Source organism: Podospora pseudoanserina, chromosome 1 (genome assembly GCF_035222485.1).
Source record: "Podospora pseudoanserina strain CBS 124.78 chromosome 1, whole genome shotgun sequence".
In the NCBI taxonomy this organism is placed as follows: Eukaryota; Fungi; Ascomycota; class Sordariomycetes; order Sordariales; family Podosporaceae; genus Podospora; species Podospora pseudoanserina.
The window spans coordinates 6,387,942-6,411,525 of NC_085920.1; the positions used below are offsets into that span (position 1 = coordinate 6,387,942).

The 23,584-nt window shown below is 50.8% G+C and overlaps 6 protein-coding genes across 6 annotated transcripts; 3 read left to right on the forward strand and 3 right to left on the reverse strand.

Annotated features, from left to right (window-relative positions):
- Positions 1-377: 377 nt before the first annotated feature.
- QC764_117943 (uncharacterized protein) lies at positions 378-836 on the forward strand (the record flags this gene model as incomplete). Its single annotated transcript, XM_062943066.1, has 1 exon — positions 378-836. One exon carries the CDS (start codon positions 378-380, stop codon positions 834-836), a length of 459 nt encoding a protein of 152 aa, XP_062806122.1.
- A 769-nt stretch (positions 837-1,605) lies between these two features.
- Positions 1,606-4,257, reverse strand: QC764_0021420 (uncharacterized protein; the record flags this gene model as incomplete). The annotated part of the gene is made up of 2 exons (XM_062940062.1): positions 1,606-3,548; positions 3,639-4,257. 2 exons carry the CDS (start codon positions 4,255-4,257, stop codon positions 1,606-1,608), a joined length of 2,562 nt encoding a protein of 853 aa, XP_062806123.1.
- A 6,817-nt stretch (positions 4,258-11,074) lies between these two features.
- On the reverse strand, positions 11,075-12,000 carry QC764_117970 (uncharacterized protein; the record flags this gene model as incomplete). Its single annotated transcript, XM_062943067.1, has 2 exons — positions 11,877-12,000; positions 11,075-11,823 (listed from the first exon to the last, which is right to left on the reverse strand). Exons 1-2 carry the CDS (start codon positions 11,914-11,916, stop codon positions 11,075-11,077), a joined length of 789 nt encoding a protein of 262 aa, XP_062806124.1. The 5' UTR covers positions 11,917-12,000.
- A 545-nt stretch (positions 12,001-12,545) lies between these two features.
- Positions 12,546-14,248, reverse strand: QC764_117980 (uncharacterized protein). Its single transcript, XM_062943068.1, has 3 exons — positions 13,634-14,248; positions 12,943-13,569; positions 12,546-12,881 (listed from the first exon to the last, which is right to left on the reverse strand). The coding sequence occupies exons 1-3, from the start codon at positions 13,719-13,721 to the stop codon at positions 12,664-12,666; spliced, it is 933 nt and encodes a 310-aa protein (XP_062806125.1). The 5' UTR covers positions 13,722-14,248; the 3' UTR covers positions 12,546-12,663.
- Positions 14,249-18,749: 4,501 nt separating this feature from the next.
- PTR2_1 (peptide transporter ptr2) lies at positions 18,750-19,210 on the forward strand (the record flags this gene model as incomplete). The annotated part of the gene is made up of 3 exons (XM_062940063.1): positions 18,750-18,821; positions 18,862-19,035; positions 19,058-19,210. The coding sequence occupies 3 exons, from the start codon at positions 18,750-18,752 to the stop codon at positions 19,208-19,210; spliced, it is 399 nt and encodes a 132-aa protein (XP_062806126.1).
- Positions 19,211-19,213: 3 nt separating this feature from the next.
- On the forward strand, positions 19,214-20,233 carry PTR2_2 (peptide transporter ptr2; the record flags this gene model as incomplete). The annotated part of the gene is made up of 2 exons (XM_062940064.1): positions 19,214-19,601; positions 19,656-20,233. The coding sequence occupies 2 exons, from the start codon at positions 19,214-19,216 to the stop codon at positions 20,231-20,233; spliced, it is 966 nt and encodes a 321-aa protein (XP_062806127.1).
- Between the last annotated feature and the right edge of the window lie 3,351 nt (positions 20,234-23,584).

Here is a 23,584-nt window from a genome sequence, read left to right on the forward strand (position 1 = left end):
GAAATGAGAGTAGGTACCTGACTCCAATATATTTTTCTGGGCTCCAGGCTCTTATTCTCACACAAAACTAGTGTGCTTTGAGACCGTGTTCATCTGGATCACCTACCTAGTGAATGTTGCATCTCACCTTTCTAGTGAATTCTCTATCTCATCTTTCGGTAGTGGGCTACTCGAAACTCGGCTTGCCCCCAAATATGGACCAACAACCAGGTATAAAATCTTTTTCTCCTCACACAACCACAAAAATATTCCCTTGTTTTATTCACCAACCGAGAAGCATCTTGAAGTCTCCCCTACGCCCAGAGATTTTGTCAAGATCTTTAGAGCTCTCTCCATATTTCCCCAAGCCATATCACCCACACGGATTCGGAGCCATGATGTTTACCATCACTATCATCATGTACGCGGCCTTCAACAGCGTCTTCGATATCGATGGCGCCACCGTGGTGAATAACGGTGCTCGGATTGACTATACGACCAGTTCCAGCGAATCTGTTGAGCCCAAGAGCGCTATCAACAACGGCGATTTGAACTTTGCCAACAGCGCCCCCACGTTCGACAACGGATCCAGGTCCAAGTGCGCTGTCAGAGGTGCCAGAATCACCAAGTTCGACAATGTTGCCATAGCTAAAAACACAACCAAGCTCAATAAATCTTCGACTGGAACCACCAGTAAGCAGGGCAACACGACCGATGTGGCTGTGCCTTCTGCTGCCGATTCCTGCAAGCACTGGTCCAAGTCGCGCACCAACTTCCGAACCTTAACCAACCGCTGTCCCACGAAGACTGCCAAGTCGACTGGCCACTGCCAAAATTGGCCAAGATGGAGTGCTTAGCTCTACGCTCAATGCCGAAACAAATGTTTTATAAGGCATACATCATCATTCCCAATAGGGAAACAATCGATAACTACTACGTATCACGATCACGATCACCATAGCATAGATATTTACGTTCATGACGATATCGCGTTTTCTAATTGCCTTACTGCAGTGCGCATCGAATCCAGTTCAGGGGCTCGACCAAATCCTGCGATTTAGTTGGTGTAGAGCCTGGACTATCAACAATGGTCATAGATTTTGTTCACGGTTTTCAGAGCATGGTAGGAAGATGTTTCGGGGTCATGGAAGCACGCGAACAGGACTAACTTTTACTTTGGAGAAGGAGGGATATACTTTAATCAGTCAAAATCGAGGTTCCTATCTTTATATATTAGGCTGCCCATTCATTCTGTCCAAGGTGTACAGTATCTCTCAACAGATGGGATGGAAGTCTTATAAAACCTAGGTATCCGTTACGGAATCATTCGAAATATAAAAATGCACATAGAATATCCAAAACGTATGAGCAAGGGCCAAAAACAGGACGCTATACCAGCTGCCAGTCATCATCAGCCTCCCCTCCACCAACATCATCAATATCCACCTGGTCCCAATCCCCTAGACCATCCTCACTCGTTTTGGCACCACCTTCGTCTAGGCGCGTCTCACCCGGTGGGTTAGCGTCCCTCTTCTTGTCGAATACCTGCAACGCATCTTTGCTTTCCTTCAAAGGTTCGTAGTGCAATTCCGTATGCATGTAGTTCATGTTCACCAAGATGTCGTCCTAAAGCTTTAACCGCCTCGCTGAGGATTTCTCTCCTTTGTGTCGTCGCGATGTCGATGGGTCATCAATCCCCAACGACGGTTGCTGCTGGTCTTGTTGTGAGACGGTCTCCTTGCTGGGTTGAACTGTGCCAGATTGTGTGGTATCCTTGCTCCCATTTGAAGCCGAGACTTTCTTCTCAATGCGATGGCATGCGTCTCCATATGCATCCTCTGCCGATATCTCCTGCGGGTTTTGTTTTTTCCCTTTGTGCTGTTTTTTACATTTTGTCGGATTATCCTTGCGAAGCTTGAACGATTTGACGACATCTCCCGCCTGGACTGGCTGTTCCTCTCCGTCTGAATCATTCTTGTCGAAGTGGCGGTTCTTCTTGACACTCTCCGGTTTTTGGAGCCCCTTATCTTGTTCTTTTGCGGTGTGCTCTCCCCTTTCTTTATCCTTTTCGATACGATCGCCTTGCTGGATTGCCTCGTCTTCCTCGGCCACATTATAGTTACCCGAATCTTCATTGTCGAATGGTTTTGGCCGTTTGATGGATCTATCAAATTTACTCCGACGAGATCTATGTTTCACCTTTGACCGTTTGTACTCTTGCACCGGGCGAAGTTCCTTATCATGATGCTCCTCGAATCCCTCAACCAATCCGTTCGGTTCGTGTCGTTCTTGGACTTCGCCGAGCAGCATGTCTTCCTCATTTCTTATATAGATATCATCTTCGCGCTCGCGGAGACCAAGCACCCCTGTATTGACTTCGTTGATGATGGCAATGTCATGTTGCGGTGGCAACAAGCAATCGATCCTCGCCACGGGAACAGAGGCCGTGGTGCTTTCTACCCACCTCTCAATTTGTTCATCCCAAAGCATAACATCCCCTTGACAACGATACCACACCCACTGTTTGGAGTTCTGATCGTATACAACGGATGAACCAGTGTCAGGGGATACCTGGATGTCGTGCGAGTTGGGGGATTGGTCGTCTTGTAGCAGCTGATCGTCCGGTTCTTCCCAAAAATGAGCTGGTTCTTGTGGCTGTTCATGCTCCCGTACTGTAGTGTCTGCAGGCGTTGGGCAGGTAGGGTTCTCGTGAAAGAGTAGCCACTTCCCTGCTTGCCAGTAGGGTTTGCTTATGGTAACACTGAGCTTTTTGATAGCAAGTGTTAGACATACCCAGGCAGAGTTGCCAGTGGGCCCATGGGCTCTGTCTACAGCGAGACCGACCCTCAGGGGAAAAAAAAGCCGGTCCTCATCAAGTCTCCCAAGTGTCAAGATGTATGCAGAACCTTTCCGGATGGCGTCTTCAAATCTGCGAATGCTTTCAAGGTCTTCTTCCGGGCTGGCATAAGCTTCAAAGATCGGAGCTTCAGAAACAAAATGTGAACCTGACTGCCCCGCAGCCGTCATCAGCATCCGACGATTCGCCCCTCTGCCGAAAACATTTTGGATGTTGTAGGCACACCAATAGCCTACCAAACCATCACCAGTCCACAGAACAGGGTTGGCAATCTCGTTGTTTCGCATACCACTCAAGACTGCTGGAGCCCATCCAAGATGCTTCGCTCTTGGCGGTCCATGATACAAGACCAACTTCATAGCTTCTGCCTTTTGAGACTCATAGATCATTTTCATACCGATTTCAAGGGAGAAATTTGGGCGCCATTCAAGGTTGAGAATAGCGAAAAGAGCGCGTGCGTAATCCAGCTTGACACTGGCTTGTCGGTCCTTGCATCCCACCACGATGTCTGAAAGCGTCACTGGGTGGCAATCGTTCCGTTCGAGACTCTGCATTGTATGGGCCAGGAAGCGGTATTTTCGGGGGTTCTGGCGAGCCCTCGAGGTTAACTCTGTAATGATGGTCGAGAAGTTCACAGAGCCAGCGCCGGTAATCACGATGGCGTCGGCTGCAAACTTGATTTCTTGATATGTCCAAAAGCGTGTAATCCACTCTGCCTCAATTGAATAGTGTTAATTATCTCAATAAACTATTTAAAGCAAAAAAGGAGGGGCGAGGTCAGGTTGGCAGTGATACTCACTTCCGCAACATAGAACCACCGCAGTATCGACAGGGTCCACCGATCTCAACCTCAAGACCAACGCATCCATGACAATGACTTGTTTGGCCTGTCGATATATGGAAGCCATTGCATTGATAAGGTTCGTCTTAATTTGCAATCCCTCCTTCCTGAACAGATCTGCAGGTCCTGGGATGGACAGACTGTCAATCCACAGCCACCGAATGCCCAATGGTTGGATTTTCATGAAAATCTGTTCGAGCAAGCTTCGGTGTAGGCCTCTCTCATAGTCATCTGTTCGCAGCCCTTCTTCCCACACATGTGTCAAGGCGGCGTAGGAACCAGGTTGCCGAAAGCTGAATTCACCACGGCCGTTGACACACAACGCGCCAAGTGTCCTTCCAGATTCCTGAACCATTTTCCACGCTGGCTTGAGAAAGTCCGTTTTATCTCGATCATTATGGTACTTCACGGAGAAGGAGCGAAGCGTTTGGGCCGCGATCTCGCTGTTGGTTGCATCGATGCGTGAAAAGACTCTGTCCAGATCCTGTTCACTCCATGAACGGAGTTCATGTTGGGAAAGGCCGCGGGCCGTCTTATTCGAGAACCCTATCTCCTGAAGATATACCCAGACGTTGTTCATAGCTGTCGATGCTGTGCTGCGTCTCTCGTTTGATCCGATAAGGAATCAGAGTTTTCGGCAGTAGATGGCCTGGAAATTTCAAAGATGGCCCAAGGAGAGCATCGATGGTAAAAGAGAAGAGTTCAGGAATTATAACCGGGCTCAATAGGTATTAATTTGGCCTTTTGGGAACCCATACAAAGCAATGTTGCAGCGGGGTGCGATATATGCAGGTGAGCCGGCAGACATACCTCTGCTGACCGATTGGATATGGTTGGGTCGTATCACACACGTTTCCTGATAGGCAGCTTACTGTGGAACGGAGGCGGAGTGATATCTGCATGCAAGCCATGCAGATCAAATTGCAATCAAGGCATACTGAAGAGCCTCCAAATTGGTAGCCCTCTAAACAATGCATCTACCACCTTCAAAAATCGTGCAACTACCTTCCCTCCCCATAGGTAACCCGCGACGAACATGATTAATTTATTTCTCAGGTAGGTACGCTATAGTTTTGACTCCACGAGATAGCGTACCTAGGTGTTCGATAGAACCTTCTGTTTGTTCAGCCATCGGTTCTCCAAGCTAGTATGACCAACATCACTGCCGTCAATCACGGGAACTGAAACCCGAAAGTGCAAAATGAGGTAGTGAAGGAGCCCTCGGTTCAAGTCTGCCGTGCCGCACAAGGCGATTGAGAGCCGTGGCACGCATTTGTCACCAGTCAATGAAAACCGGACAACCGTGTGTGGGCATATTGGAGTCGAACACGTTGAAGTGGTGGCGTCTTGGATGCAAGAGCTGATTTGGTATCCAATCAACGCTCTTCTAAATAATTGGCATGAATTCATGTCTCTTTTTGAAAATTCTCGAAGGCCTCCAAAGCTCCGCTCTTTGGTAGGTATTTTGACTGTCTGTCGCCTCATAGGCATGTCTCTATCCCTCACTGTCTCACCTTCGCCGCTTTCCCCAGCCACCATGGTAGCTGATTTTCCAGTGTGTTTAGGATCTGCATGTGGCCCGTCAGTCCTCCCAAACCCATCATTGAACCATCATTTCTGCAGAACTCCGTTGTTTAAGTATAGGATCCTAGATCTTTTTGGTTTTGGATCGCTCCATTCGGAGAGCAGGCTACATACCTACTTATAAGGTCCGAGATCGTTCGAGTCCGCAATCTTACACAGTGAGCCATTGCTGGTAAACACTGGCGCCCTACTCCAAACTCCTAGACCACTGAACTTGACTAAGTTACCTACGCATTAATTTACATCAGATCACCTTACTTTCTGTGTTAAGTATCCTGGGTTAGCTGAAGTCATATATGGCGCATAAGTACCTACTAATTGCAGACGGTTCTTTCTTCTGTTACTTCTCTCCATGCCGTCCCACGCACAATCTTCTAAACACCTGGCTGTCCCACTTCAGCTTCCTTCTCTTCATCCACCTCACCCCCCGGCCTCGTCTCGGCGACCGTCTTCCACTCCCCAGAGCCGTATATCTTCGCCCACCAATCCTTCAGTCTTCTCCACCGCTCCCTAAGTGTTCGAGCTACCCAAGTGCTCGCAATAGCGCTGCTGCTTTTCCTTGTAGCGCCGAACCACCACGTTGCGATGGCAAAAAACGTCACAATTTCAGTCACCACTATCCGGCGATGGAGAATGTTTGAGTCAGCAGTAGATCTAGGCGGCGCACACAGATTCCGGTTAAGGTATGTGATGAGAAACGTACAGCTGCCCGCAACGACTTGCCACCATGACCATCCGACGTCATGCCCATCTTCTGTCCGGGGGAAGTCTATACTAGGGACTGCCAACAGCGTGGACACAAAGGATATCGGCGTCTTTGGTTAGGTTTAAAATCTCATCAGAAACAATGTGCTGCTCTGGGGATGGAAGGAGGGATACGCACAAACACAATAGTGACAACGGTAAACACAAAGAGAAGCTGGTTTTGCTTTTCACTTGCTCGGCCTCTCCGATCCGCTTCATCGGCTAAGCGGCGACTGTCCCGGGCCTCGTTGAGGTTTCCCTGCTTTTGTTTCAGATCCAGTAGGTGATTGAGCTTCGTGTTGATGTTAGATGCCGTGTAGTAGATGGAGTAGAGGAGGGCATTTCACTTAGTCTTGTACTTACCGAACTCTCAACTACCTCGGCATCTTTGGTAAGACGCCGCACCTTGGAGAGTCGAAAGTCCAATGATTGCATCAAGGGGGTGAGTTTGTTGAATCCTTCGGCAGGAAGATCCCCTCGGCTCTTGTTATACTGCGTGATGACGGTCATCTGGTCCTCTAAAACGCGTTCAATCATCTTCAGTTCGTCCCTGATGTCCTTAATCTCACGGAGATGTTCAATCTCTTGGGTGATGTCGCACATTTTCTCTTCCTCCAACATTCTATTCTGATTAAGCAGCTGTGCTGTTGCCTCAGAAGCATCAGTATATCGTATTCTGACGTCTTTTCTGGCTTTATAGAATGCATTGTAGCATTCTGATTCACCGTGAGCCTAACAATTTGTCACCGTTAGCCTTGTACACGTTGCTCGCTTTGCGGGATTATGTTAGCATCTCGTACCCTGTACGCAATACTCTGTTCAAAGATGTCAAACAGGTTCTCGTCAAGTCCCGCATTGTTTGGCGCGTCGACAAACCCGACTGCGAGTTGCGAAAGTTGAATTATCATGGACTCAAGCGAAGGCGGATGATTTTGTCCCATAACTTGGGAAATATAAGCGAGTAGATCAGGCTTATCGTTGTCGTTGCACCGATCCGGAAATGCGGTGATGAAGGTGTCTGCGTCGATTTTCCACAGCCACAGTTGTTTGACCATCACAAGGTTATTTTTCTGATGTCGGTTGTCTTCGGTGCCTGAGGCAGAGTGTGCCACAGAACTGCCTGTAATCTCACAGTGTTGACGTTGGAAATGCTTGAGCACAACTTGGGTTTTGTCACGCTCAGTGGAGTCTAGGAGAGATAGGTAGTAGGATTGGTCGAGGGTGCATGGCAAGTGCAGGTCCTTGGTCGTACTTCCACCTTGATGGTATTCTTTTTTAAGTTGCTGCATTCTACGGTGGTTTGCGTTGGGCTTGTCACTGCGGTTCAGGTATTGATGAATATTTTCCGTGTCGAAGTAAGGAAGCTAATAGCCTTAGCGGGAAAAGCAAGCATGATGTTGAACTGTTTCGGGCCGACTTACAACAAACGAAATGTTTTCAGACTGTGAACCGAAGGAGCTGGTGAATAGACGCCTGCGTAATCTAGCATGGGGAGCTGAGCCCCGAACCTCATGGTAGGATTCATCAATGAATGCCTCAATCTGTGTCATGTCTTTATCAAACTTGATTCCTGACTTGTTCGTCAAGGCATGAAGTATATCCTAAGGTTTATTAGTAGACGAGGTTAGTGTCATGGCTAAGGTAGGTACCTTCCCGTCACAGCCGGCGCGGGGAACTTTATTCGTCAAACTTACTCTCGCCCATGATTTCTGCAGAAGGTGTGTCAGCAGATCGAGCTTCAATAGCGCCATGTAGGGGCTGCAAGTAGGAGCTTGCAAACTGTGGTGTCACAGAAGATGTCTCACGTTGTTCGCAGGCAAGTGTATCCATCTCCAGTACTTAGTTGGAACAGCTCCGGCGTTCCCTGAGGCTCTTTCTTTCGCCCAATTTTCTAGATCTGCAGCTCGTTTCTTCTCCATAGCATCTGACACACGATAGATGAAATTCCCAACTGCGAATTCTCGCGGGAGAGAAACACCCGGCAGATGATATTGGATGCGAATGTTGAATTCATTGCACACCTCCCATGCGGCGTCCGGTATAGTTGGGGGTACATAGGTCTTTTCCACTATCGTTCTCGATTCGGCTGATGGTGGGTTGTTGACGACGATTAAAATCTTTTGCAGAAACACCTGCGCCTGGTCATCCGCAGATAATGCTGAAAGCTGCTGCGCCAACAAACCCTGAACGGTAAGACCATCCAATCTCTTCAGCCCCGGAACTGCGCCATATTGCAGCAGTAGCTTCACAACATCAACATGGCCCGAACACAGCTGTGGAGGCTTCTGTCTGCCTGACTCCTCTTCGTAGAACAGCCGATGTTGTTGGTCTGAAGACGTAGCAATGGTGACGTGAAGCACAGTGTTCCCACCCAGTGTAGTTTTGGCATTCACGTCAGCTCCACACTCAATGAGCTTCTTTGCCACTTCAAGGTTCCCAAAGCAAGCCGCCTCGTGCAAAGCTGTATATCCCAGTCGATCCTGGCCATTAATACTGGTGCCATTCGCCAAGAGACGGTTCACAGCATCCATATCTCCCTTGGCTGAAGCTGAAAGAAGCGCCAGGCTATTGCTCTCGAGGTTCGAGACAGGCGATGCACCGCCTTTCAGAAGCAGAAGGGCCATTGATTGGGAAGTCGAGTCTTTGTTAAAAAGGGCAAATTCCAATGCGGAAATGTTGTTTTCATCTAAGGCGTTGATGTCAATGCCGGCGTTGATCAGAATCTCTGCTGATTCTCTCTGTCGGCCTTCAATCGCCTTAAAAAGCGCTGTCCTCTTGTTTGTGTCTAAAAGTGTGATGCTCTCTGGCGCATCCCTCAGGATATCTCGAAGTAGAGAAGAATCGCCGTTCCTGGAAGCTTCGTGCACATCAGGCTTCTTGTGATGCTCATCGTGAGTCGTACGGCTCCCATACAATCTACTCGTATGGACAACCTTCATATCAACAGCCATCTCGCGACCGTGATCAGTAACAACGAGGACCCAGACGGAACCACGGCCAGACTCGAAAGCCTTCTGGAGGCGGTTCCAGAGCGAAGACTGGTCAATGACGGGGAGGTTCTGCTTGACATCACCGGTCTCGGTCAGGGCGACGATGGCGCCATCCTGCATGTCAGGACGCGGTACTGCTTGAAGACGGGGCCGAGCATGGTCTGGACAACGACGCTGGGGGCGGGGTTGGAGACGAAGCTGGACTCCTCATGGAGCTGCTTGGTGAAGAGGTCAACACCGAGGTAGCGGTGCTGGCCGTTGGCAGCAGAGGTGCTGATGCGGATGACCTGGCACGGACGGCCTCCAAGAATAAGAATATCGCCAAGACGGATGTGATGACAAGGAATTGGAACCGTGAGAGGGCTTGGGATGCTAGCAGAAATCTTAAAATCAGGCTGACGAATGAGTGCTTCCTCATGAGAAGCCATGGTGGTTTCCGAGATACCGCTTCCGCGAGTATTGATGCTTCTAAAAATGTTCTAAGCGACGAGGTCAGCAGATCGGGACAAGCGTTGATTGTTTTGGCTACCTACACGTAAGATGTTTCTTCCTTGCTCGTCGCGATAGCGGTTGGTTTAAATAGGCAAGCAAGTTGGGCAGCAGTTGTCTCCCAATGAGCCAAGACCCCACAGCAAAAAACCGCGCCAGCTGAACGGGAAATCCTGGTGGCCACTTGCCATCCAAGTGGTCCCATAGGTTGGAAGATTCCGCTATCACTAACTCGAAAAGGAGTAGATGCGCATAACGGAATGCATCTGGCATACTTGTAGTGCATAAATCTTGACAAAAGTGAATTAAAAGGAGCTGAGAATTTCACATTTTATGTGAAGAAGATTGGACTGACAAATCGACGATGTCACTGGTAAACAGTAGTGTTAGGGCTTAAAAAGGTGTCAATTCCGGTATCATATGCGGGAGAACCCCTAGTACCCACATAGCTCAGGGAAACTACGGTAGGTTTAATCACTTAAATTCGAATATGGCAGGCAAAAGGTTTGGTGCTATAATAAAACAAAGATAATGTGAATGATAATGCCCCCTTAGTAGGTCTCTAAACATAAAAGGTTCAAATGATCCTGAACATTACGACTAGGTTTCTCCTCTTCATCACCTCATTATCATAACACACACACTACAGACCGTCAACTTGAAGTTCAGCCATCAAACAACTACCATCATGGAGTTCTTCGACTCCCTTCTCACTCTTATCACTCTGGCCACCAGTGCCATGTCCTCTCCCATTTCTGTTACCGAGAACGAGATTATCGCTCGTCCAGTTCGCAACGATGACCTCCAAGAGTAATTTCATTATTAATTTACGATGACGCCGTCTTACACACTCCATCTCAATTCCCAGCGCCGACTTTGGATAACATCACCCGTCGTCAGAGCAGCAACCCCAATGCCGCCGCCACCTTGCAAGCCTGGCGGTTTGACAGATTCTGCTCCCCGGATGATGCCCAGGACTAGATCTGGAATCCCGTCAGCTGGACCGGCGGTACCAACCGCTCTGGTGCTTGCCTCTCATTCTGGTCGGACGGCGTGCTACAGGACGTGTACTCTGTGCTGCTGATGGGTTTGTGGGGATTGGGCTGCCGGTTGATGGTGTACGCTGGCACTGGCTGTTTTGGAGGGTTCTCGAGCTTTCAGGTGAACAGCTGCGGAAGTCGTAATGGGGCGTCAATCAAGAGCTTCAATGTTGTCTGCTGAGCAATTTATTGAATGGTCAGCAATATCAGGACCATGAAGGGTCCAGAAATGGGCAGAGGGTGGCGGAGCCTGGTGAGAAGGCGACTGTGAAATTCAACATCTTCACGTCGTCCTTTTTGTACATGGGCTCTGGATCACTGATGGGGGTGCCAGAAGGCATTCAATTCATTGCTCCAGATCATTATCATGATTTCTTTTTGACGGATATACATCATATAACATTTCAATGAAAAACACAGTCTCTCGTTACTACCTCCAGTCTATAAGAATACCACCTGAAAACTCAAATCCCCCCTACAATCCCCCCATTACCATCACAACCACCCCTCAAACAACCTCAGCGCGTAAACACCCACCCCTACTTTTTGATCACCAAGGCCTAACCCCCCCATCCAAATACAAAATCCCACTCTCCTCCCGTGCCTCTTTATCCCTCTTCCCATTCACCACCTCCACCAACGCCCTCGCCGGATCCTCAGCACTCCTCGCGCCCCCCCTTTCCCTCATAACTCTCCCCTCCTCCCCCGTCAAATTCGTCACACACCACCCCGGATTAAAACTCGTCACCTTTCCCCCCCAACTTCTAAAACCATACCTATCACACGCGGCCAGCATATTCAAGGCCGCTTTGCTCATCCTGTACTCCGTGCCCGGGACGTCACGCCAGGGGTACTCTGGGTCCAATCTGAGTGTAATACTCCCTTGTTCGGACGACACATAAATTACCCTCGGGTTCGTGGACTTCTGCAAAAGGGGGACGAGGGTCTCGGTGAGGACGCGGGGGCCGAAGACGTTGGTCTCGAAGGTGAGGCGGAGGTTCTCGAGGGTGGTGCAGGGATGGTGGACGATTATGCCGGCGTTTTGGATCAAGATGTCGATGTCGAGGCGGGAGAAGGTGGACTCCAGGTAGGTTTTGGTGGCTTCGATGGTTGAGGTGGAGGTGACGTCCACCTCGATGGGGGTGATGGGGGAGAGGAGGGCGGGGCCGTGGTCGGCTTGAATTTTGAACAAGGCGGCTTGCCCCTTTTGGAAGGAGCGGGAGCCGAGGAGGAGATGGTAGGAGGGGGAGGATTTGGAGAGGGCGACGGTGGTTTCGAGGCCGATACCGCTGTTGGCGCCTGTGAGGAGGGTTAGGAATGGGGTGGGGCATGGGATGATGGGGAAGACGAACCGGTGATGAGAATGATGGTCTTGTCGGCAGCGGTGGACATGTTGATGGTAGTTGCGGTGGACTGGTTTGAGTAGGTAATGTTTGAGATTCAACTGATGATGCTGATGAGTTACAAGATAATTCAATACGATAGACAGAGCTGGTTATGTAGATACATGTCATCAATCTGAATGACATAGAGGAGCCATTGGCATCGCCGGCATTAACGGCCTTAAACATGACGCTCGATTCACTTCTATCTTTCACGATCTCAGAATTGACGTTACAGATTCATCTTCTACCTATTGTTATTACATCTTTCGGTCTCGTTAATGCCGACTCGAATTTCATAGGATGTAAGCTGTCCAACCTGGAGGAAGAATGCCAAGATATTCAGGGTCCAAGATATCCCCCATTCTTGGCAAGCAGCCGGAGCTCCTCCGCCAAGACAACACTACCCCGCCAAGCCGCAGCTTCTCTCTGGACCATATCTGCTCCAGACGCAATGCGTACTTCAAACCGCTCAAATAGTCCTCGGAAGACATAATCAAATCGGGCTTTCAGGTTTCTTGGAAGAATGACAGTGTCAGAGTTTAAGGACTCAACGGAAAGAGCCGTCAAATCACCACGTCTGCCCAGCGCTCCATTCCTGAGATGATGTCAAAAGCCGCAGGCTAGGGGTGACACAAATGCGACAAGAGTGATAAATCCTATTGCTGTCTACCTATTCGAAAGATCAATTGTTTGCGTGTCTATGTATTCCACCGGGCATCTGGGTGTAACCGTTACCGTTACCCTGACAGCCAAATCAGTAGCTCCCAAGCATGACAGCCAACCGGCCCCCATCGTTCACGAGCACCATACCGTTGCAGTAACTTCCAGCGCGGCTGGCAAGATACAATATCGTGCCCGCCATCTCCTCCTCCCCGCCAAATCTTCTGGCGGGAATAAACCGCGGGTCGTCGCTGGATTCAGTGCCGGGGTCTCGACTTCCAATCAGCCCGGACGCGAGCTCAGATGGGAACACTGTGTTGCGCGTTTCTTGTCAGCCTCCCTTTCTCTCCCACAAATTACGGGCAAAACTCACATCCAGGTGCAAGCGCATTCACCCGAATCCCAAACCTCGCCAAATTCGAGCTGGCCTGCTTGGCAAGGTGCAAAACCGCCGCCTTACTCGCCGCGTATGCCGGCTTGGACGCTGGGTGACGACTGAAAGCAGCAATGCTACTAGTAACAATAACTTGACTCTGCACACTCGGCACATCACTCCCCTGCTTATCCCTCCGTCCAAAGACCTTACTTCCCTTCCCTTCAACCGCATTCTTATTCCCCATGTCCAAGAGTTCCAAAAACGCCACAATGCTGAAAAACGCACCCGTAACGTTAACATTCAAACAATCCGTCATTGCGCTCATTGTCTTCTCATCGAACATCTTCTGCCGAATCTCCGACAGGGACATGGAGGGGTCAAACCCGTTAGTGGGTCCAAGCACGCCGGAGTTGGCAACGAAGAGGTTGACGAATCCGGACTGCTCAGTAATGATATCGACTGCGGACTGGAGGGATGACGCAGAGGTGACGTCGCATTGGATGGGAATGAAGACGGAGGGGTTCTGAAGGGCGGCGGTGTCGAGGACGGATTTACGGCGGCCGAGGAGGTAGATCTTGGAGGCGCCGTTGGCGGCGAGGGCTTGGGCCATAGTGAGACCGATGCCTGGATAGAGGAGGATGGGTCAATAAAAGAGGGAAATGGAGAGGGGCGGACAAGGGGGAGGTACCAGTTCCGCCGCCGGTGATGACGGCGACCATACCCTCCACGCTGAAGAGCGAGGCGGCGTTGAAGTTGTTGGTGCTGTTGGATCCCATTTCGAAGTATTTGCTTGCGCGTCGCTTGCGTATCGAAATTGCGGAAAGACAGGAAAGGCAGGAGAAATCAAGAAGTTAAAAACAGATTCAGGGGCAAGAGTAAGTAATGTAGTTCGCAGGAGCTATGGCGCTTTCCAATAATGTCAGTAGTTAGCGTAGGGTGTTGTCAACATAGCATGACTTGTTAAACTCAGGGGTAGTCGGGACGTAATAATACCGTTAATTGTAAGATCCAAGCTCTATTCAGGGAAACTTTAGAGCTTCATTCTAACGCTTCTCCCTTTTGTCGTTCTATTCCGGAGCTAAGAGATGGAAAGCCCGATCCTTGTCCGGAACGCCGATGTGTCGGCGAAAGAGTGGCATCGTAACAACAGAGACAATCATTATGGGATCGATGAAACCAGCGTTAAACACGTTTCCAAGTTACTCAGCATCGGACTTTATTTTGCAGTTGGCTCTTCCAAAATTTCGTTGTTCAACGTGTGCGACTGTCGTTGATTCAAGCTTTCGGCTCACTCCACCCCCGGAGCCGAGTGTGTGGGGATTCCCGGACCTCCGGACTTAGAGCCCCACTAACTCCGACCACATGCCGGCAGCTGCCACCGAGCATGCAGGAAGGGGATTCTGACGGCTGTTGTCCGATGGCGGAACTGTCAAAGAATTCACCTGGATCAACAAGTCCAAATGAAAGCAGGTATCCAAAACATTCAGTTTCTTGCAAAGTGTTCTACGTAAACCAAAACCATCACTCCTGCGAGGGCCCATAGGTGGCCGCCCATGCATCGTACATTGGGGAAAGCATCAACTGCTGCAAGTGCCCCAACAAGGCCAAACGTCCGGCAACGATGGTCAAGGTGACAAGCCCAATGACAGCAACCAGAAGGATGACCCGATCGTCCTGACCTCTGACGAGTCTGACTCGTCAGAAGTGGAGGAAGTGGCTGCTCCCACCCCACAGAAGCGCACTGCCAGCCAGATGGGAGCATCGGAGAATGGAGAGACTGCCAAAAAGCAGGCCGGCCCTTCCCGCAGTAATCTCTCTGCTCCTGCGGCCGATGCCGCCTCGGCTGGCCATAATCTCGGCACTCCTGCGTCCGAAGCCGGCCCCTCCTTCGGCCAACCCGGCTCTTCACGTGATTCGCACTCCCCCCTTCCTGCCCGCAGCCAGGGACAGCACACATGAACGATTTGAGTATGGAGGTTTTCAGGAAGAAAGACCAGATTGAGAAATTCCAGGAGCAGGTTAATGAGTTGCTTGACAAGGCTTTGGCGAGGGAGTCTGAGATTGAATTGTTACAGAAGAAGGTCGACACTCTCACACAGCAAAGGCAGGATGATCAGGCAGCGGTTGCGGGCGAAAGGACGAGGAGTGCTGCCTTAAAAAAAGAGATTGACACTCTGCGCCAGCAGATGTCTGATCAATCCCAACAGCTATCAACTGCCACCGGGGTGCCAGCTGTCCGATCTGGCATGACAGCAGATGCTACCGTTGGTGAGGTGAACGAGTTGAAGCACAAGCTTGCTGAAGCCCAGCAAGCTCTTATCACGGCTAGGAGTGAGCAGGGCTCATTAGCACAGTACAAGCGGCTCAAGTCCATTATTGACGAGTCGACTGCCACCAAGACCGCGCTGGCCAAAGAACGTGCCAGGGTGGCAGAGCAAGAAATCACGATCGACAATCTTCGTATGGAACTGGAAATCGAGCAGAGCATGTCGACTGCCAACGACAGCACCATAACGGAGCAGCAGGGCACAGTTGCGGCTCTCAACAGCCAGCTGGCGTCCCTCCAGCGTCAACTTGCGGACGGTGTCAATAATGAAGTGTCTTATCCCAGCAGTGTCTCGTCTGACAACGATGTCTCCTCCGGCAACGATGCCTTGAATAGTGTGATTGAGCACCAGGGGAACCTCATTCAACAGTTGAAGGGTGAGGTTGCCACCCTTGAGCAGCAACTTATACAACGTCCGGCCACGTCCGAGGAGATCGACGAGTTGGTAAACAGGATTAATGAACAAGAGGCGAAGGTCAACGGCCTGAACAAGTCAAACGACGACTGCATACAGGAGATGACCAACGTTTCTGGTGACCTGGTTAGCACTCAGAACGAACTGCAAACAGTCAAAGCCGAGAGATATGAGGCCATCAAGAAGCTCAACAAGCACCCAGATCAGATCGCGAGCTGAAGAAACAGACCGCGAGCCAAGAAAGGTCTGCCAACACCACTGACCTCGAGAAAAAGCTGGCCTCTGCAGAGAGCAGCTTGGACTTGGCCAACCACCAGATCGAGGAGCTCAACGACAAGCTTCAGGAAGCGGAGGTCACCAATGGAGACCTTAGCACTGCATATCAAGACTTACAGGCCCTGGCTGATGGTCTCAAGGCTCAGCTTGAGACACAGTGGGAGAACGACCCAACGGGTAACGCTCAGCGCGATCCATTGAAGAAACTCCTGTCAAAGCAAATAGATCAGACCAAGCGGCTAGAAGGCGAGCTGAAGAAACTCAAAGAGACCTTTTCCATGGCCCAAGCCGAGATCGTGGCTCGAACTGAGCACTTCAGGGAGAATGCCGAGAAGGAAAGGCAGGCCTTCCGAGACGAGAAGGATATATGGAAGCACGATAGGACTCAGTTGGAGGCGACTATTCAGCGCATGGCCAACGACCTCTCGAGTCTGCAGTCGAAAAGTGATGGGCTCCGCAATCAAGTCGACAACCACAACGGCAGCAATGGTGCCGAAGCCGAACAGCTGTCTCCGGCCAAGTTCAAGGCCCTCAAGCAGGCCCTCGATATTTGCCAAAATCACATGAACTCCGTCCAAAGCGAGCTCACAACTTCCAAGAAGAAGATTGAAGAACTCGAGGCCAAGATCAAGGAACTTCAGGAAAGGCTGCTGGCTGCGGACAAGAAAGCGAAAGACGCCGAGGCAAAGATTGTTAAGGTGACCCAGCAGTTTACCAGCTACAAAGAGCAGGCGGCTTACCTCAAGGAGCAGGAGAAGACCCAGAAGGACAAGATCCCCGAGATCTGATCTCGCAACCCTGAGTCTGGAAATCCACTGCAAAAATACCTCGACGAACGGCATGAAAGTGATCAGGACACGATCTCCAACCTCCGTCAGGTTATCCACAAACTAACCCAGCAAGTTAAAGAACTGCTAGACAAACCGTTAAGCAGGAAAAACTCGAATGCTAATGCCATTTCTGAGGGAAAGTGTGGTCTGACCAAGCTAAGTATGGAGAACGCAGACCGGGTGTTTGACAAGCTCAAAACAGAGCAAGTTAGAGTCCTCTAGCTCATGGATGAGAGACAACAACTTAACGTTCAAATGCAGCATCTAAAGCAACAGCCGCACAGCAAGGGCAACGTAAAGGACAAGGATAGAATCTCCCACCTCGAAGCGGAGCCCCACGCCAAGTCCCTGCAAGTCTCTTAACAGTCTGTGCAAAGGGCTATACAGGTGCAGCAGTTGTGTGCCCAACTTCAACAGCAAAAAGCCACAATCTCGCAGCTCCGGACGCACAACCAACAGCTTTCCCTTGTAGCTCAGAAACTGCAAGTACGGCTTGATACCCTTGGCAATGACCACTCCAAGGCCAAGGAGCGAATCACCGCCCTCGAAGCGAAACTTCAAACCAATTCGTTGCAAGTCTCCCATCTGACCAACCTCAAAGCCATCCTGTGTGACCAAGCCGACGCCCTCAAGGCTGACGTTACCGAGCTCACCAAGGAGCGCGACGACCTCCACAAAGATTGGCGCGCCGCCGCTGACGAGCTGAACTTCGTGACAGAACTGATGGTCCTGGTCGACAAGGGCGGACACCTGGACTTTGCGCACATGCAGAATACCTTGGAGCCCAAGATAAAGGGGCTCACGTCCAAACTTTCTGAGGCTATCAAGGAGAGGCATACTGCTGTGAGGATAAAGGCCGCGGCGCTGGAGAAGCAGGTGCAGGTTCTGGAGGGGATTTTGAAAGAGAAGAATAGGTTGGTTGAGCTGGCGCTTGGGCTGGCGTCGGGGGGTAGTGGGTTGCCTGAGGGTGATGGGGGTGAGGAGGAGTTGCAAGATCCAGATGATATGGATGCAGATGCGATGGAGGTCGATGATTCAGACATCGTCAACAACCCAGCCGTCGAGACTGATGATGTTTCCCAACACACGTCCGCCCAGAAGCTGTTCAGGTCAACTGCGCTTGGTCGTTCGACCCGCAAAGGTGGACCGACTCACTTTGTCTTTTCGTCATCAAGAATGCGGTTACGAAGGAGGCCAATCCGTCAGCTGTCTCGAAATTCCCCATAACTCGTCAAAGGGCCTGTTCTCGACGGTTGCTGGATGTCGCCCCGGACTTGTAGGGAAAGATCTTTCCTGTCCGTGTTCCTGTCACTAAGTCATCTTCGTAAACAATGGAATCCCACCTGGTTTGCTGCAGGGAGAAAAAGACGGGACCCTCGAAACTGCTAGATACGGCCGGAATGGACGGCTAAATGTCGGAATTAATGGTGGAAAAGTATAGATAAGGACGAGGGAGCACCTGCCAACCTGAGGTCTTTCGACCTTGGGGAAGGTGCAATCTCTCACTGCTCCAGCTCAGACGACGTGAGGAAGGTCGCACCTTCCTGCTCCACTCTCTCGGTCGATTTCCATTCCTCTTTTTCCCTTTGCTGCATGTTGTATAACTGAAGGAAGCGACACCTGATACTCCTTCCCCAAGGCGAGATCGGAAACAGCCGCTACGATCATCAAAATGGGTACATGATTCTTCTTTCTTCCTGCCACTATGATCCGACTTCAGAGTCGCCCCCCCAAAAAAAGAAAACAGATTGATAATTGACAAGCCGCGCAACAGCTGATACCGCCACCACGGCCATCCGGGCCTCGATCGGAGACATTCACAGAGTCAGCACCAAAGACGTACCCCAATACGGCCCCCCATATGATGCTATCCACGATCAGGTCAGAGAGACGGTCAATGGCCTCGTCTTGCCCACCGAGGAGGAAAAGGCGACCCTGCCCCCACATTGCAGGCAAGATGCCGGCTTCCTGTTACTACCTCTGCGTCGTCGAGTTTGCCGAACGCGCCTCGTACTATGGCTGTTTCCAAGTCTACAAGAACTTCATCCGCGCTCCCATCTGTTTTACAGTATGGCAAGACGTTGATACCCTTTGCCATTTCTCTCTACATGTTGGCCATCGGCGCAGGTAAGGAAGTAATTGCACAAGATGGCCCATTCCAGGACTGCTCATGTTTCGTAGCCCAGTTTAAGCCCAACATCTCCCCTATGGTCATGGACCAAAGTCCGCACAAAGTCGCACATGTGATTGAAAATGATGTGCGAGAGAGTCATTGTGGACCCTGAGGCTTCCTTCAACAGCGTCATGCTGTGGTTCTACCTTCTGATCAACATCGGCGCCTGCTTTGGTGTTCCCACCGTATACCTGGCCAAGATCGTCGGCTACTGGGTGGCCTACCTTGTCCCGACCATCTTGTAACTCATGCTTCCCCCGCTCCTGTGGTACCTCAACCCGAGGCTCATCAAGCAGGCACCCGGCGGCTCTGATCTGCCCAACGTCTTCAGGGTGCTCGGCGACTGTCTTCGTCATGGTGGCATGAAAAGCATCGGCCGCAGCGGCTTTTGGGAACAGGGCAAGCCGAGTGTGCGTACTGCTGCTGGCAGCACAAAGGAGTACGGATACGATGACGAGTTTGTCAACGATGTTAGACGAGCCTTTCAGGCCTGCGGGATCTTTGCCTTTACGCCCATTTATACTATCAATGATGGCGCTCTTGGTGCGGCTTCCAATGCTCTGACGTCTAGTCTGGTTACCTATGGCTTGCCCAATGATTTGCTCGACAACCTGAACTCGATCAGTATTGTCGTTAGTAAGTTATCCCCTGCAGTTTCCCGGTTACGTTGCTGTGCTGACACCATTCTAGTGGTCCCCCTCATGAACCACGTCATCTACCCCATTCTACAGAAGCGAGGCATCTACTGGGGCCCCATCAGCCGCATGACTTTTGGCTTCGCGCTGTGCACCATTGGCTCCTCGGGCTTTGCCATTCTGCAACATTACACCTACCAAGGGTCCCCTTGTGGTTACAACGCGACGACATGCGCCGAGATCCTCCCCAAGGGTTCGAAGACAATTTCCGATATGTCCTATCTGTGGCACAGCATACCCATTATCCTGACGGCCATCTTGGAGATCTTTGTCAATGTCATGGCTTATGGAATTGCGTACAGTCGGTCGCCCAAGAACATGAAGGGGCTTGTCTCGAGTATTAATCTGTTGATGACAGGTGTGGCTCCTATTGTCGGCTTGCTCTCCGCGCCAGCGATCAACGACCCAAATTTGGTGGGTGTGTTTGCCGCGCCGACGATTCTAGGGGCGGTGTCGACTGTGGTGTTTTATTTTACGCTTAGGTATATTGACAGGGAGGATTTTGTGCTCAACACAGGAGATGAGCTGGGGACAGGGAGGCAGGGGCCGACTGTGGACACTGAGAAGGTCTAGTTCGGGCTTGAGATGGGAGAAAGGTTTTTTGGTAGGATCGATAGGGTAGTGTTGGGGTTTTGATGTTTGTTTAGCCGCGAAGATGAAAAGTCATGAATGGATTCATAGTTGTATTGGGAAGGCGTTGACTTCTTTTGTATAATAGGTTTTCATTGTATATGTCAACATGAGTACTGGCTTTGTCATTAGAGGGAGGGTTGATTCAGAATCTAATGTGTACATACATGATACAGTGCGGCGTTTCATGATGGCTGAAGATGGCTGATGTTGCATTTCTTTTAATTTATAGTTATTGAGATTTAGTGACTAAGCCTTCTCTTGTCTTCCTAGGGGTCATCCAACTCAACCAACTGCTGTTCTGCAAAGTATACGCAGCGTGAGGATGGCAAAATGGAATAAAAATACCCCTTACTGAATTTATTATCGCGTGAATGCAGCCCGTGGTCTTGCTTTCTTTCCTTTTCTCCTACCATAGCGCCACATCGTCCACATCAGCCATGAACATCGTCCGTAGCACTTGCCTTCCATTGCGAAGTAATGTTGGTGCTATAGCTACTCCGCTGTTACGATCTCTTTTGCGCCGGGAATTTCACGGGCTACTCTCCCAACAAGCAAAACAAGCAATACAACCACACAACCGCTCCGTTAACAACACTCCCCTCACTTACCTAACCAGCCCAAGCATATCCAACTCCATCATCAGCCGTGCCTTTACCTCCTCGTCACCACGGCGCAACGACCTCCCCAAAGAATACTACGAAGACGAGAACTAGGTTCCCCCCGTGGGGATTTGGCACCTTGCCTCCATCGCCCGACAGATTCACTGGGTCTTGCCCAAAAAGAATCCCGGTGCGAAATTGGGATGGGTAGCGTTCAGGACGTGTTACAACCCCGAATATGACGAAACGTGGGAGAAGCTGTGATCCTTGATCGTGGAAAACAACACACGCTACGTTCTCGAGTCCGATGCACCCAGCATACTGGACAAGATGGACTGGGCTTTTGTGTCTGACCCCGATACCCTTTCTGGACTGAGCAAAGACGAGTTACGGCTGTAGTTCCAAAAGTGGGCGGGCGCCGAAATGCCGCCCGAGTTAGTGAAATGGAATACATATGGGTGGGGAATGGGGTCGAGGTATGAGTTCTTTTTGGAGGCGGACGAGGAGACGCTGAAGAGTACCGCGATGCTTCGCAATGGTGGGAGGGCGAAGATGATCAAGGGGTGGGATGTTGAAGGGCTGGAGGAAGGGGGAGGCTGGATGAGGAGACCGGCGAGGTGATAGATACAAGGGACGATTGGTTGCGGATGAGGGTGGGGTCAATCGATCCAGATGTGTGGTTGGCGCTGGAGGATGTGGAAGATTGGCGGATTTATTGTAAGGGGGGGGGAGGAGGGTGGTAATTGGGAGACTTATTAACATAGGTGGTATATACGCAGGTCTCTGAAGATGTTAGGGTTCTTTAGGGGGGTATACTTGTTGGGCGAAGTTTTTATTGTTGTCTAGCTATCTGAAACTGTTTCGGCTATCTTGCTTGCAAAAGCCCAATCATGTCGAAGTTCAAAGCACCTTCCCCTCTAATACCCCTTTAAACACCTCATACCCCCCCCACCCACCCGCCTCCTCCCAGAAACAGCAAACACAACATCACTCCACCAGTCCCCTCTAAACTCCTCCTCCAGCAATACCTCCCCCCAGCACTCCGCTTGCACCCGCACCCCATCCCCATTCCCATCACACTTCAGCACAGCTCTCAAATGCCGTTTACATGCACTCATCCTCAACACCAGTCTCATCATGTCTTTTACGCTTTCCCTCTTCCACACATCTCCAAGGATCCTGACAGTACTCACAGTTACAGCTGGCAGCCCCCTCCCCGGCCACCTCTCCCACAGAAGTTGATACCCACCGTCTTTGTCTGTCCAGAAAACGAGCACGTATTTGCTGTACAGCAGTTCACCCTCTGCCCGCGGGACCTCCCCCATCAAGCTCATGGGCAACAAGCTCATGGGCAACGAGCTCCTGATATCAATCTCATCCTCCTCCTCTCCTCCTTCTTCCCCACCTGACCCTCTCCCCTCACCCAACAAACCCCCTCCCCCTTCGCGTGCTAAATTCAGGACAAAAGACATCCAATTCCTATCCCTCACTTCCGCTGTGGGCAGCGTTCTCGGTCTACCAAGCACCTCAATAGTAGCGATGAGTGGTTCAGCGTTGACGACGCGGATGATTGTTCGGGACACAACGGGGCAGTATTCTGACCTTAAGGGGAGAAGGTCGGCGAGGGTTTTGGTGAAGGAGGCGCGTGCGTGGCGGAGGGCGCCGAGAGAGAGGATTTGGGGGAGGAGGTGGCTATTTTGGGTGTGGAGGGGGTCAAGTTAGTTGGCTGGACCTGGTCCTGGAGGCGAAGGGGGTCTTCGCTGGTGGTTGTCGTTATGCTTTGGGTGTGATAGAATGGTGATGGGTAGTGTGAAAGCGGCAGGGCAGGTTGCCTACAGGCTAATATCATCCATTGAAGGCGATGTGGTGGTGACAGTGGTGTGTAAAGATGACCGGTATTTTGGATGGTGGAAGTTGCGCTGGGCTGGGTATAAGCAGCCCGGCGAGGTGTACAAAGAGGTGCGTGGTGCAACGTAGAGCAATGTATCATGAGGCCATATTGACGTTTTGTTAATGTGCTAATGTATTAATCTGTTAATGTGTAGATTATTGCGGCTTTATGATATAATATTTCGGAAATATTCTATTGCTATGATGGATCATGGAACTAATTTTTGTGATATGCTGAGATAAGACATTCCGCCGCCCTGGTTCCAAGAAATCTCCCATGTCAAGCACTACCAGTCATCCTCCTCCAGATAAAACCTCGGCACTGGCTTCGCGGGCGGTGGTGTTGGTAGCGCGGGCTCCTCCCCCGGCTCATCCTTGATACGAATCACAAGATCGCTGTGCATCTCTTCCGGCTCTGCCTCCACCATCACCGGCGATGACATACGCCCAACCGTCTCTTCTCTGTAGTAACCTCCTTCCTCCCATTAAAACTCTTATTCCATCTCTGAACCAACTCCTCCCATCTTGGAAGCTGCACCCAATCCTCGTCCATCAAGAGATACAAGCTCTCGCAGCGTGAATGATCCAGCCGGCCCGCGGACTCGGTGAGGTACGTCATCCGGTTGTCGTTGGTGATTAGGTTTAGGACCGGGGTGTCGTACGGGGGTTTGAAGCTGATGATGTCTGCTGCTATGAGGGTTGGGGCCGTGACGCAGGCGAGCGAGGCGGAGGAGGAGGGGTTGGGAGTGCTTTGTGTAGACGCGCCAGGCGGGAGGGCAGGCGGCGAGAAAGCTGAAGAGGG

Bases quoted from the DNA above. Each gene is read 5' to 3' on its own strand.
- QC764_117980 (XM_062943068.1), bottom strand. From the start codon at position 13,721: ATGGGATCCAACAGCACCAACAACTTCAACGCCGCCTCGCTCTTCAGC. The intron at 13,570-13,633 runs GTACCTCCCCCT...TCCTCTATCCAG, and splicing joins CATCACCGGCGGCGGAACTG to GCATCGGTCTCACTATGGCC. The intron at 12,882-12,942 runs GTGAGTTTTGCC...CGCGCAACACAG, and splicing joins GAATGCGCTTGCACCTGGAT to TGTTCCCATCTGAGCTCGCG.